Consider the following 14119-nt stretch of genomic DNA (forward strand, 5'->3'; position numbering starts at 1 on the left):
ACAAGCAACTCAATTTTATTGACATTTTAAAGTAAGAGTCTTTTTAAATTATAGCATATTAATGAAAATTTATTTGATCAATACGAATTCTTTTTACTATAATTCACCCAACTTGTCTATTACTATTATGTTTATTCGTCAATACAAATAATACCATATTAATCAATTATGTTAATTGTATTGAAAAGTACTTTTTGAAAATTAATTTTTAAAATTAAATATTATTATTTAAATAAAAAATAACTTTTCTTAGGATGGAGGAGGTTATACAAACTTTTTTTATTATACATGGTACTAACATAATTTATTTTAGTACACTCTATTTGGTTATCAACATTTATTAAAATAATAGAATTATTTAAGTTTCACTTACTTTTAACATAAACCTTTGTTTTTAGATACGGTAAGACTTGAATTTTCTTTTAAGATCTATATTTTCAATAAATAACGAAATATAAAATCTATAGATTAAAGATAGTTATTCATTTTTTTTAATTTGTAATATCATCGTATTAATAAAATATTATAATATTTTGAATCATTTTTTAATTTATTTTTAACTTTTATTTTAATCATCTTTCAATTATCAAATCATATCATTAAAAAAATTAAAATCAGAATAAATAATTAAAATGTAATTGAAATAATAAATTAAAAATAAATAAAAAGGTAGATAAAAAAATATGATTATCTATAAATAAAACTTGGATCGTCTAAAGTTGACAGAATATTCTGACGACTGTAAGTTATCAGATTATATTCTGACATCAACCGAAAATCTTATATGTAAGTTTAGTCTCTTTTCACAATTTCACAATTCTAAAATGATACACGTGAAAAAAGAAATCCAAAATTATGAAGCCAATTTTTTATCTTTTATATACTTAAAAAAATATTTATTTTTCACTTTTAACTAAAGCGCCACATATATTAATAGACAAATAAACTAATTTTGTTAACCTAATAAATATTCAAAATAATTGTAAAACCCTCTTTAACCATCTCTTTTTCTCTCTTCTGGAAAGACCCAAAAGCCAGCTACTCCTACTCTCTTCTGCTTCCAATTCTCCCTCAAACTTCTCCTCCTTGATCATTCTCTCACCATTTCTTTGAAATTGTGACCAGATTCTAGAAGAACAAACTCAATAGAACCCTCTACTGCTTCCTCCCTCAGCTTCCTTCCTCTTAGGTATGTTCCATTTTTGTTATGGTTCAATTCCAGCTAGAATTCACCATTTTTGTCTCTGAATTCTGGGTTTAATTATGGGATTCTTCTTTTTCTATGTCTTGGTGATGAATTCTCTAGGTTAAATTAAGATTTCGGCCTTCTTGCAACTAAATTGACTTCACCAAGCTCAAAACTTAGCAAAAAGGTAAGGGAAGCTAACTCTTTACCCAATTTTCGTGTATAAAATGCTTTTAAGTACTTGGATTGCATGATTTTGTGTTTGATTGATGTTTGGAACTACTTGCTGTGTGAAATTGGAATTTTGGTATGAATTTCGTAGCTCTACATGTGAATAACAGATTGAAAACCCTGATAATTTCGCCCAAGCGAGCAGCTCTCGCCTGAGCGAAAGTATCAGAGAGTCACCTCTGTCACTGCGCGAAGTCTCGCCTAGGCGAGCTGGGTTCGCTTGGGCGAGGGATCTTCTCGTCTAAGCGAATCAGCTTAGCCTGAGCGAGAATTCGCTCAGAATTTGGGTTGCTCACTGTTTGGGGTCTCGCCTAAGCGGGAGTGGCCCCCTTAAGCGAAATCACCCTCTAGCCTAGGCGAGATTCTCTAGCTTGAGTGAGTGCCACTGCAGAATTACGTTGTTTTCTCTATTTGGGTAAATAAAGCTTTATTAAATGAAATAATGTGATGTGGTTCATGCTATGCTTGTATTATTATTACAATTGGTAGTATATGTATGGATATATGGCGAAATTGCATGGAATTGGATTGTGAAAAGAAATGGTTGAACTAGGATTTCAAGGGAAATTCTAAGGGAGGTGTTTACTGTATGTAAGGACATAAGGACTCAGATTTGGTTGGTATCCTGACGCTCAAATAACCATTAAGACTCAAGTAGAGTATAATGGATTATGTCGTGAGGAGTAGCAGGAGGTCTTAGTCTATGGACCCGATCAGTCATAGACGCAAAAGGGACTTACCTTGAGAGTGGTTGGGTGATAACCCATTGACCCCAAACTCTGCAGAGTTTGGGAACCTTCACAAGTGCAAGCCGCCAAGAGAATGTCGCTTACATAATCTGGTTATTGAGTCTAGAGTCATGTAACTGTGTGGTGTTTTAGCGACTTAATAATTTGGATGAATGTGAAATTGCTTGACCATAACTATAATTGAAATGTATGATTTTCCTTCTTTTAGTTAGCTTACCCTTCTTGCCTATTCTGGTTCCCTTTGTGTGTTTTGTCCTCTATTGCATTGATCACCTATGAATTGGTGTGAGTAGAGGAGGATCTAGGTGAAGATACTCCCCTCTTGAACCGGAGTTGACCACGGGCATGGATACTGGATATTAGTTTTGTTATGTTTTGGAATAGGGTTGTTTTGGATGTATATGTATATTTCCTTAGCATAGAATGCACTCATAGTATGACAACCTATACAGTTACTTGGGATGACTGTATTAAACGCATGTATAGTTATTTTCTGACTATCTGCTTTACTAAATCATGATATGATGTTTTGTTTAGTAGCCTAAAAGCTATTAAATGGGATATTACAATAATCATATTCATATTTTTAAGACATTTTAAATTTAACTTATATATATTTTGAGTAGAGATACTAAAAAAATTGATACACATGAAAATAAAATGTAAAATAATTTATATAAAAAAAGTTATAACATCACTTATAACTCAACTTTAAAACAATATATTTATATATTATTTATTTTACTGAATTTTATTCAGACTTACCATGCATATTTTTAAGACATTTTAAATTTAACTTATTTATTTTGAATGACAAAAATTTGAAACTAATGAAATATGAATAAATTTAGATAAAAAATTATGATATAACTTTTATTTTAAAATTTAAAAATAATATATTTATATATTATTTATTTTACTTAGACTTGCAGATCATCATGAAATTTTAGTATAATAATCCAAAACAAAATGAAAAAAACATATAAAATTAATAAGTATCATTTAGTTTATTTTTATTACTTTAATTAGTACCTTCTATTTTTCTAATATTATAATTATTTTAATTTTATCTTACTATTTTAAATGCAACACTAACATATGATCACCTTATTCACTGTTCATACTACATAATAATAATAATATTATTATTGTTGTTGTAACATCCTTATTTTTAAATTAAACCAATTTTATGACGAAGTTAATGAAAAATCGAAAAAAAATAAATGCATTTACCCGAAGTTATATCGTTGATGAAATAAGGAAGTGAAAATTTTTATTAATTTAACTCATTCATGATGTCTGAGTAGGAGCAGTTGGTGGATCCAAAAGTCACTATAAATACTCCGCAGGCCACTCCACTTCATTCGCGCCTTCTTCTTTCTTTCTCTGCTTTCTCCATAAACGAAGAGAGAACTGGTCAATAACACACACAAATAAGGGAAGAACACCTTCTTCTCCTTCTCTCACTCTCATTCGTTCATCCACCTTCACCTTTTCCCTTTTCACCCATTCACTTCCCTTTTAAATTCACCACTCTCACTTCCTCTTCACAACCAACCATTTCTCTCTACACATTCCTCTTTTTACATTTCTACCAACACCACTCTTACTATTCCTTTTTCCTCATTCTCCAAACCGGTAATTTTGCATGCTTTAGCTTTTTCTTCTTGTAAGGTGTAGATCTAAACGTGGATCTCAATTTGTTATGTTTTTTGAAACAATTCAATTGCATACAACGTCATCTTCCATGAAATTTAAAACCTTTTTTGTTAACGATAATTCAATGCTATTTTATTTCTGGTGGTTGGTTGGATGTAATATGAATCATGGAAGTTGAATTTCACACCTAATCTACGCCTGTTAGTGATGAGTAAATGATCAAGGTTGTGAGTAGTTGTGGGAAATTATGGACAAGACCCTGTTATTATCAACTTAAAAACATGTATGCATTCAAGGCGCGATGTTAATCTATGATTTTAGTCATGTGTATGTGAATGCATCGGGTTGAGTATTTTGTATAGGGATAAGAGTCATGTGAGAGAATATTTTCTGATACGTGGGCGACTGAATTTGGTTTGCAATTTGATAATTGATTTGATTTGGTTTGGTTGGCAGAACAATGGCATCCCATATTGTTGGATACCCTCGCATGGGTCCCAAGAGAGAGCTGAAGTTTGCTCTAGAGTCATTCTGGGATGGGAAGAGCAGTGCAGAGGATTTGCAGAAGGTGGCTTCTGATCTCAGAGCATCCATCTGGAAACAAATGAATAGTGCTGGGATTAAGTACATCCCCAGCAACACTTTCTCATACTATGATCAGGTGCTCGATACCACTGCCATGCTTGGGGCCGTTCCAGCCAGATATGGGTGGACTGGCGGCGAGATTGGGTTTGATACCTTCTTCTCTATGGCCAGAGGAAATGCCACTGTGCCGGCCATGGAGATGACCAAGTGGTTCGACACCAACTAGTAAGTGATGGCTCAGGTTTTTGTTGTGTTGATTGTAATTTATGATGCAGTGATGGTAATGATTTGATTACTGATCTCATTTGTGTGACCATTGATCCAGCCACTTTATTGTCCCCGAATTGGGACCTGATATGAAGTTTACTTATGCTTCTCACAAGGCGGTGAATGAGTTCAAGGAGGCCAAGGCGGTATGCATTCATATCCATTCACTTTCTCTTCTTATTTGCAAACTTTAAGTTAGAAAAAAAGAGCTTAGTTAAGTTGAGCAGCATTGGCATAAAAAAATTGCGTATTATTCATTGGGAAAAGTTCTGGTGATATTTGTTGTTCTGTGTGGGGGTCATTATGATGCTTTTGAGTGGCTATTATTCATATCAACATTTTCATTGAATGTTTATTTTCTCTTCCAGCTTGGAGTAGATACAGTTCCAGTCCTCGTCGGCCCTGTAACATACTTGGCGCTCTCCAAACCTGCCAAGGGTGTTGATAAATCCTTTTGTACTCTTTCTCTCCTCCCAAAAATCCTTGCTGTCTATAAGTAAGAATTTAAATTCTGTACAGTGCGGTTTCAGAATTTGGGCTTCATGCTTATATTTGTGTTAATTCTCAATCTTGCTTATGACTAAAATCTCAGGGAAGTTGTGGCTGATCTTAAAGCAGCTGGTGCTTCATGGATTCAATTTGATGAACCTATCCTTGTCTTGGACCTTGAGTCTCAAAAGTTGCAAGCAATTTCTACAGCATACGCAGAACTTGAATCTGCTTTATCTGGCTTGAATGTTCTCATTGAGACCTACTTCGCTGACGTTACTGCCGAGGCATACCAGACTCTCACATCTCTTAATGTAGCCACGGCATTCGGATTTGATTTAGTCCGTGGAACTAAGACCCTTGATCTAATCAAGGGTGGATTTCCCAGCGGAAAGTACTTGTTTGCTGGAGTGGTTGATGGAAGAAACATTTGGGCTAATAATCTTGCTGCTTCACTCGATACATTGAATAGTCTTGAGGCCATTGTGGGAAAAGGTACTTGTTGCACTTCATGAAAAAAATTGGGAGATTTCTTCTTCTGTTGACACAGTCTCTTCATTCGTTTATATACTACTATCATGCAGATAAACTTGTTGTGTCCACCTCCTGCTCACTTCTTCACACGGCTGTTGATCTTGTTAATGAGACCAAGTTGGATAATGAGATCAAATCATGGCTGGCTTTTGCTGCCCAAAAAATTGTTGAAGTAAATGCATTGGCTAAGGCATTGGCTGGTCAAAAAGATGAGGTAAACTCCGTTCCTTTCATTTTATAATAGCATAGCATTATCACTGAGGGAAAGTATGATATTCCCATAATAACTACATTGTTCACCGAATTACTTTCATTATCTTTTCATTTTCAGGCCTTTTTCTCTTCTAATGCTTCTGCTCAGGCTTCAAGAAAGTCCTCTCCAAGAGTGACTAACGAGGCTGTTCAGAAGGCTGTGAGTTCTAATTTCTGTGGTTTTCTGATCAACTGCTCAATTCAATTGAACAGGATTTGTTATAAAATTCATTCTCTTGTTATTCATGACATTTTTTATTTTCTTCACAGGCTGCTGCATTGAAGGGTTCTGATCATCGCCGCGCCACAAATGTCACCACTAGATTGGATGCTCAACAAAAGAAGCTCAACCTTCCAATCCTCCCAACTACCACCATTGGATCCTTCCCTCAGACTGTTGAACTGAGGAAGGTGCGTCGGGAATACAAGGCTGGCAAGTAAGTTATGCAGAGAATCAATAGATTGGCTTGTTTTCTTTTCCATGTGTCTTTTACTGACTATTTTTTTTTTTTCTTTCAGGATCTCCGAGGAGGAGTATGTTAATTCAATTAAAGAGGAAATCCGCAAAGTTGTTGAACTCCAAGAGCAGCTTGATATTGATGTCCTGGTACACGGGGAGCCTGAGGTCAGCTTTCACCTCACATAATAACTAAACATTCACAGTCTAAAATAGAAAATAAGAGTGATCTATTACACTCAAACATTTTTTATAGATCTTCATCCACCTCTTTCATTTTGAAGAGCAACATACTGTTAACAAAATCTTCTGCTACATGTAGTGATGTTGCCAATTCACAGTTGTTCTTTGCTGATGGTTTGCCTTTAATTGCAGAGGAATGATATGGTAGAGTACTTTGGTGAGCAGTTATCAGGCTTTGCCTTCACCGTTAACGGGTGGGTGCAATCTTACGGATCTCGTTGTGTGAAGCCACCAATCATCTATGGTGATGTGAGTCGCCCCAAGGCAATGACTGTCTTCTGGTCATCCACTGCTCAGAGCATGACCAAACGCCCGATGAAGGGAATGCTTACTGGCCCTGTCACTATTCTCAACTGGTCCTTTGTTCGAAATGACCAGCCTAGGTACAAACTCAAGACCCATTGAAAAGAACAACACCGCAATCAGAACTAACCCTGTTGTTATTTCTAACATAGTGTTAATTAAACTATCTACAGGTCTGAGACCACCTACCAGATTGCTTTGGCTATCAAGGACGAAGTAGAAGATCTTGAAAAGGCTGGTATTACTGTTATCCAAATCGATGAGGCTGCTTTGAGAGAGGGTTTGCCATTGAGAAAGTCAGAGCAAGCTAGCTACTTGGACTGGGCTGTTCATGGTTTCAGAATCACCAATGTTGGTGTGCATGATACAACTCAGGTACTTCTGCACTACAATCAATGAGTTAGAATGAATTTACTTTTCATCTGGGTTTACACAAAAAAATAATAAACTTCCATGCATTATGTGTGTTCTTGACAATTGACAGATCCACACCCACATGTGCTACTCTAACTTCAATGACATCATCCACTCGATCATTGACATGGATGCTGATGTGATCACCATTGAGAACTCTCGCTCCGATGAAAAGCTCTTGTCAGTGTTCCGCGAAGGAGTCAAGTATGGAGCTGGAATTGGCCCTGGAGTGTACGACATTCACTCCCCAAGAATACCACCAACCGAAGAAATTGCTGATAGGGTCAACAAGATGCTTGCAGTGCTTGAGCGAAACATTTTGTGGGTCAACCCTGACTGTGGTCTCAAGACTCGTAAGTACGCCGAGGTGAATCCAGCTCTCACAAACATGGTTGCTGCCACAAAACTCATCCGTAACCAGCTTGCCAAGTGAATGGCGTCGCCAAAGTAGAATTTCAGCAATCGTCGTGATTGTGCTGGATGCACCGAGAGAAGAAAATTTGCTTTTTTTTGTTGTTGCAATAACTGAGTGTTGAATATTTAGCGGCTTAGTACACTCTTCCCTGCTTTTTGTGGTATTTTTGAGGTATTTTTGTGGCATTGCCTTTTAATGTTTATGTTGATATGCAGTTGCAGTATTGTATTTTTTTTTTCTTTATGCATAAATACAATTTTTCCCTTTGTGTAATACACTGTTTGTTGGCCACCTAATATCCAAGAAACAGTCATTAAACCACAAAGAACTTGTTAAAGATTTATTGTTTCAATTGAAGTAAAAAAATAATAAATTGAGATAAAACTAAAACAAGAAAAGCCAACTACATTACAATGTGCATGGCTATGTTGTATAAAATTAAATATGAGAATGTATAAAATGGATAAACAAAGATAATTGTTAATAGATACAAGAAGAATGAAAATTGAATTTTGTTGCCATGACTTAATAACAAGTTGGCAACTATTTCAGTATTTTTTTTTTTTTTCTAAATAACTTGAGTTCCTCAATGATTAGGTCCACATGTATTCTATACGAGTGTCATGAATACCTAACTCACAAGTTTTGTTCTTTATTTTATTTATATGTTTACCATTGAGTGTAGGACTGATCCTGAAATCCATAAAATCCTTAATTCCAAATTTTTTAAATTCCACAAACAAAGCATTTTCCTTTTACTAAGTAAAATATTGGATGCTTCAACCGCATGAAGAATTGAAGGTGTCATTTCTTCATCGCCGTTTAATGCATGGTATCAAGAACAGACCTTTAAATTTGGTCTCGTGTATAAGGTTTGGCTATATACTACCTAAGGTAGAGTAAAAAAATTCACACGATTAAAAGATTCACTTAAAAAATGTGTATAGGATCAAAATGCCTATATATACTCTAATTCTCACTAATCTCTACTAAGTCACAAAGTATATGTTCTTCTGTTTTATCAGTTTTAACCTTTGGTTTTTTGGTGTGTTATCATATAAAATGTTTGTACCATCCTTTCAATCAAATAAGAATAGAAGTTCACTTTATCTCCTTTTGTTCTCTTTTTTCTTGTGTATATCTTGTTTCTTTTTGTTGTCACAGCACATCAGGCACCCTTCATAGTTTTCATCTTCAAAAGCTATGACTGCAAGTAGCTTCCTTTCATGGGTAACAACAACACGCGGGTTGTGTTATGGTATTTAGAGCTCTCCATTTGAAGATCTTTGCTGCATCATTATGTGTTTTCTTTCCCTTCTTTCTTTTCTTTCTGCAGTTTTTGTTTTTCTTTCTCTATGGTTGTAGTGACTTCAGTCACTCAAAATCCTCAATCCACCCAAAGTGATCCTCTTCTTCCAAGTTTTCTTTTCCTCCATCCAAGCAAAAATCTATCATGCCTCTAGTAGTGCCCCTTCTTGATGTAACCAATTACCATTCATGGAACAGGTTCATGATTACCGCCTTAAGTGTCAAGAACAAGGTGGAATTCATTCTTGGCACTGAACCTCTGGATAAAATAGATTCAACTTTTTTTGCTTGGCATCGTTGCAACTGTAACATCATATTTAATAGTTTTTAAACAACTAAACAAAACATTATATCATGATTAAAACAAAGCAGGTAGTAAAAAGGAAGTTAATTTAAAGTATCAATACAGACATCTAAAACAACTATAGTAAGACTGACTATATTTCCATCGCCGCTAGAAAAGAGTTAAGGAAAATTCCAACTCTAATCAAGACATATAACAAAGACTACAAATAGCAAAACCTATGCTACTGTCTCAATCCCTGTCCAAGAGCGGAGTATCTTCACCTACATCTTTCTCTACTCACACAATAGTGATCATTCCAAAAAAAGTAACCGAACACAAACACACAGAAACAACAAAGAGGGTAAGCTAATCTAATTAAATTAAACATACAATTCAGTTATAAACATAACATTAATTTCATAGTCCCGACAAGATCACTTAAATCACAATAACACGAAAAAGATAGATGACATTAGACTCAATTATCTGGATTATGTAATCGACATTGGACCTCTTGGTGGCATGCACCTGTGATGGTTCCCAGACTCTAGAGAATTTGGTCTCAAGGGGTTATCACTCAACCACTCACAAGGTAAGTCCCCTTCTCGTCTAAGACTTGATCAAGTCCAAAGATTAGGACCTTTTGCTACTCCTCACGACATAATCCATTCTGCTCTACCTGAGTGTGAATGATTATTGGAGTTTCAAGATACCTCCGATGGTGAGTCCTCATGTCCTTACATACACTAAAATCATGCCCTTTAGAATTTCTCCTTGGAATTCTAGATCAACCGCAACTCTCATAATCCAATTCATACATTTATACCACGCATGTTGTCAAAACACCAATTAAATCATATTATCATCCCAGTTCATGCATTAATATTGAAGATACTTAATCATTCACAACAACAGAAAATCAAACATTCTACTGTAGTGGTTTTCGCTCAAGTTAGAAAGTCTCGCCTAGGCGAAAGAGTTTTCTCGCCTAAGCATATCAGTCTCGCTTGAGCGAGACTCAAAACAGAGAGCACACTAAAAATTGGGCGAATTCTCGCTCAGGCTAGGCCTTTTAGCTTAGGCGAGAATTTCTCTCGCTCAAGCGAAAATCCCTCGTTTGGGCGACAACTCACGCAGAGGTCAGTGATGAAATTCTGATATTTTTGCTCAGGAGAGAACCACTCGCTTAGGCGAGAACCACTCACTTAGGCGAAAACATCATGTTTTCAATCTGATTCAACATGCAGACCAGAAATTCGGGCACAAACCTCAATCACAAACAAAATCATGGAATTTTAGCATTAATACAACACTCAATCATGAAATCAAGGACATCAGAAATGGTTCCTATACAAAATTTAAGAAAAACAGTTAGCTTCCCTTACCTCTAGTAAATCACCAGCTTGTAAAGAAGAAAATCCCAACAGAAAAGGGAACCTCTACCGCATAGTACCTAAGGGACTAGAATACAAAAACGCGGGGAAAGAATGAGACCATAATTCAACTTAAAGAGGGATGAATTTCCAGAAATTTGGAACAAAAATTGACTTATGCAAAGAGGAAGGATGCTCAGCTTGAGGGAAGGATTTTGCACTGGCTATAGGCTTGCCTGCTACAACAAGAAAGATGAATGGTTTCAGATAGTGGATAGAAGCTCAAGTCCTTTTTAGAGAGGAAGTGAGGAAGTAGGGAGAAGAAATGGAAAAGTGAGAGTGGTTTAGGAAGAAGACAAGTTCTATAAGTTTTGGGCAGAGGAAAGAAGGAAAAGAGTCTCACAGCACCAACATCGTTGCTTCAAAGTGTTATTTGGATAGAAAAGGCCTTTGACATTTGTAACGACCTCAAAAGCAAATTTTCACAAGGAGATTTGTGTTGTCGCAAACACGAAAGAAAATAAAGGTTTTAAAAATTAGAACTCCAATTCAAAGAAAGTATGCACTCAATGTGGGAGATTTGGCCATACTATTGACATATGCTATAAGAAGCACGATTACCGCCACAATCATAAACTTCACAGAAAATCATCTCAAGTCAATCATGCTCTAACTCAAGAAGATGACACAGACAAAACTCAGCATGTTGAGCCCTCTGGTGACTTTCGTCTCACACCACAACAGTATCAAATTCTAGCTAATCTTTTCAAGAACTCTACTCCTGCCAATATCAACCAATTAGGATTTATATCTTCTACACAATCTTCAGGTAATATGAATTCAATCTTCAATTTTGCTCATAACAAACCTATTTGGATTCTTGACTCTAGTGATACATACCATGTTTGTATCTCTTTACAAAACTTTTCTAATTACACCATAATCAAGCCAATTCAAATAACATTACCTAATGGTACCATGGTTTATGCGGAATACTCAAGGAATGTTGTTTTTTCACCCAATTTGTATCTTACCAAAGTTCTCTATGTTCTTCAAGTTATCAAAACTCTTAATTGTATCTCACTTTTTCTCCTAATGGTTGTATCATACAAAACTCTCAAGACCAAAGAAACAATTGGTTTAGTTAAAAATGAAGTTGGCTTGTATCTCTATAAATCTGCCAACAAGCCTATCATCAATTCTCACCATGTTTCTTTGAACAATTGTAATATCAAGAACATCAATATTTGGCATTCTAGATTAGGACACCTTTCTAATGAAATATTATGTATCATGTCCACTAAATATGATTATATTATTTTTCATAACTTCTTCCATTAATAATATATCACTAGTTTTGTTAATGTTGTAACATCACAATTTAATAGTCAAAAGCTATTAAAATAAAACATCCATAGTTGGAAATCCAAAATAGATAATCCATGGCATAAAGTATATTAGCATAATCCTCTAAAAGATAAGACCACAATAATATAACTTTATACATCTCAAAACACCATTCCTTGGTTCTAAGACAAAATTTCTCACCACAGAGGACCTAATCAATTATAACATCTTCCTTAGCTAGCTCATCATCTCTTAGAGGAAACTCTAAACATGTACCATCCTCTGCTCACGCCCAACAAGGTAATCATTGCAAAAGAAAGAAGACAAACAACATAAAGCAACAAGACACACGGGGATAAGCTAATATATAAAAGAAATAACACTTAAGTTGATTACATCATAAAAATAGCATATTTCAAACATTCATAAAAAAAAACCAACATACAGTTACAAACTCTCTAGACTCAATTATCTGGATCTAAGAATTGATGTATGATTTTTTGTGATTTTTGGACTTGTGGTAATAAAAAGAATAATGCTCGACCTGAGCTGCTCTACCTTAGTTGATACACACAAGGTTAGCCCTTTAACCGTCATAAGAATCCTGAGGTCGTTCTTAATGACAAGACCTCTTGCCCCTCTCACAACATAACCCATTCTACTCTACGCGAGTCTTGAATGGATATTAAAATATCAGGATCAACTTCTAGTACTGATTCCTTACATCAATGCATACACTAAAGGAACGACACCATAAACTCATTCACAACAATAATTCCACATCAAATTCCAAATACTAAACATCATGTTTGTGATTAATTACAATCATATATTTCCATATGTGCTCATAACTATTAACAAGCCCATTGTCATTATAGTTTCATATATCCTTATACACATGCATATTCATATATGAATCCATCAACAATTCTATAAAGAATAACCATATGACTTCATTTATTCCAAGTCAAACCAAGATCACAAATAAGAAGTGCTTTTCTAAAAAGGGAAACCTAAAATAGGAAAAACATAAGAAACTCTAAAGACCTCAAATCAAAGATCCACTAGTACAAAATATGTATATTAGATCGGTTTTGAAACACATGTTAGATCGATTCTACAACTGATCTAATATACATTGATCTAAGATGTTAGAGACATATTAGATCGGTTCTGCAACAACCAATCTAATATCCAAAAAAAGCATTTTCGAAATATCAGCGGTGTTCATCAACATCCATTTCCAAATCTTCATCGTCCATGCCTTTGATCTTGGATCCTAAATACACTTCAGGTTCGTGAAGAAAAGATGTGCAAAGAGTAATAGTGGCATCGTTGGAAAGAAGACTCTACAGATATGACGAGAAAGAAACAAAAAGAAAACTCAAATCAATAAAGAAAGAGATAGAACGATTTTTGGTTGTGGTTCTGCGGAAGGAGTGAAGCTAGATCTAATACCTGAGCTGAAGGTGTGCGACGCGGGATGTAGTGGTGCTGCAACACATGGCGCGACAGCAGACCAACAGAGGAGGTCAAGTGGAGCTTTAATAATGGAAGAAGAAGAGATGAAAACGACAGTTAGACACAACGATGGCAACGAAAAGCTTCGTATCCAAAACCCTAATGACGAGCGACGACCATGGTGGCGAAAATGAGAATGAGAGTGCCTGGGAGAGAAAAAGATAAGTGGAGGCGCAAAGGAAGAACACAAAAAAGGGTTTTCGCGTAATGATATTGGATCAATTGTTTATTTAACCAATCTAATAGTACATATTAGACCGGTTCTCCTTGCAACCGATCTAATTTGTAAATATTATATCGGTTAAATAAACAACCGATCTAATATACTTCCTTTTATTTACAAAATTGCCATCACGTTTTGTTTTAGATCGGTTTCCTTACAACCGATTTAATATTCTGTTCTAATATGTCTATTTTGCACGAGTGGTCCCATTAGTCAAAGCAACAATTAATGTGTCTAGGATATACTTTCAAAAATTCAACTTCATCTCACAGTTAAC

The 14119-nt window shown here is 35.2% G+C and overlaps 1 protein-coding gene across 1 annotated transcript; it reads left to right on the forward strand.

The window, feature by feature from the left end:
* The first annotated feature begins 3538 nt into the window (after positions 1-3538).
* LOC114182737 (5-methyltetrahydropteroyltriglutamate--homocysteine methyltransferase-like) lies at positions 3539-8059 on the forward strand. Its single transcript, XM_028069670.2, has 12 exons — positions 3539-3804; positions 4282-4635; positions 4736-4823; positions 5046-5173; positions 5270-5661; positions 5751-5914; positions 6032-6112; positions 6223-6389; positions 6472-6577; positions 6785-7035; positions 7129-7330; positions 7440-8059. Exons 2-12 carry the CDS (start codon positions 4286-4288, stop codon positions 7800-7802), a joined length of 2292 nt encoding a protein of 763 aa, XP_027925471.1. The 5' UTR covers positions 3539-3804; positions 4282-4285; the 3' UTR covers positions 7803-8059.
* The last annotated feature ends 6060 nt before the right edge of the window (positions 8060-14119 follow it).

The sequence above is a fragment of the Vigna unguiculata genome, chromosome 4, assembly GCF_037176805.1.
Source record: "Vigna unguiculata cultivar grain cowpea cultivar isolate G323 ecotype 2 chromosome 4, ASM3717680v1, whole genome shotgun sequence".
NCBI classification, from domain to species: Eukaryota; Viridiplantae; Streptophyta; class Magnoliopsida; order Fabales; family Fabaceae; genus Vigna; species Vigna unguiculata.

Bases quoted from the DNA above. Each gene is read 5' to 3' on its own strand.
- LOC114182737 (XM_028069670.2), top strand. From the start codon at position 4,286: ATGGCATCCCATATTGTTGGATACCCTCGCATGGGTCCCAAGAGAGAG. The intron at 5,174-5,269 runs GTAAGAATTTAA...CTAAAATCTCAG, and splicing joins AAAATCCTTGCTGTCTATAA to GGAAGTTGTGGCTGATCTTA. The intron at 6,113-6,222 runs GTGAGTTCTAAT...TTTTCTTCACAG, and splicing joins ACGAGGCTGTTCAGAAGGCT to GCTGCTGCATTGAAGGGTTC.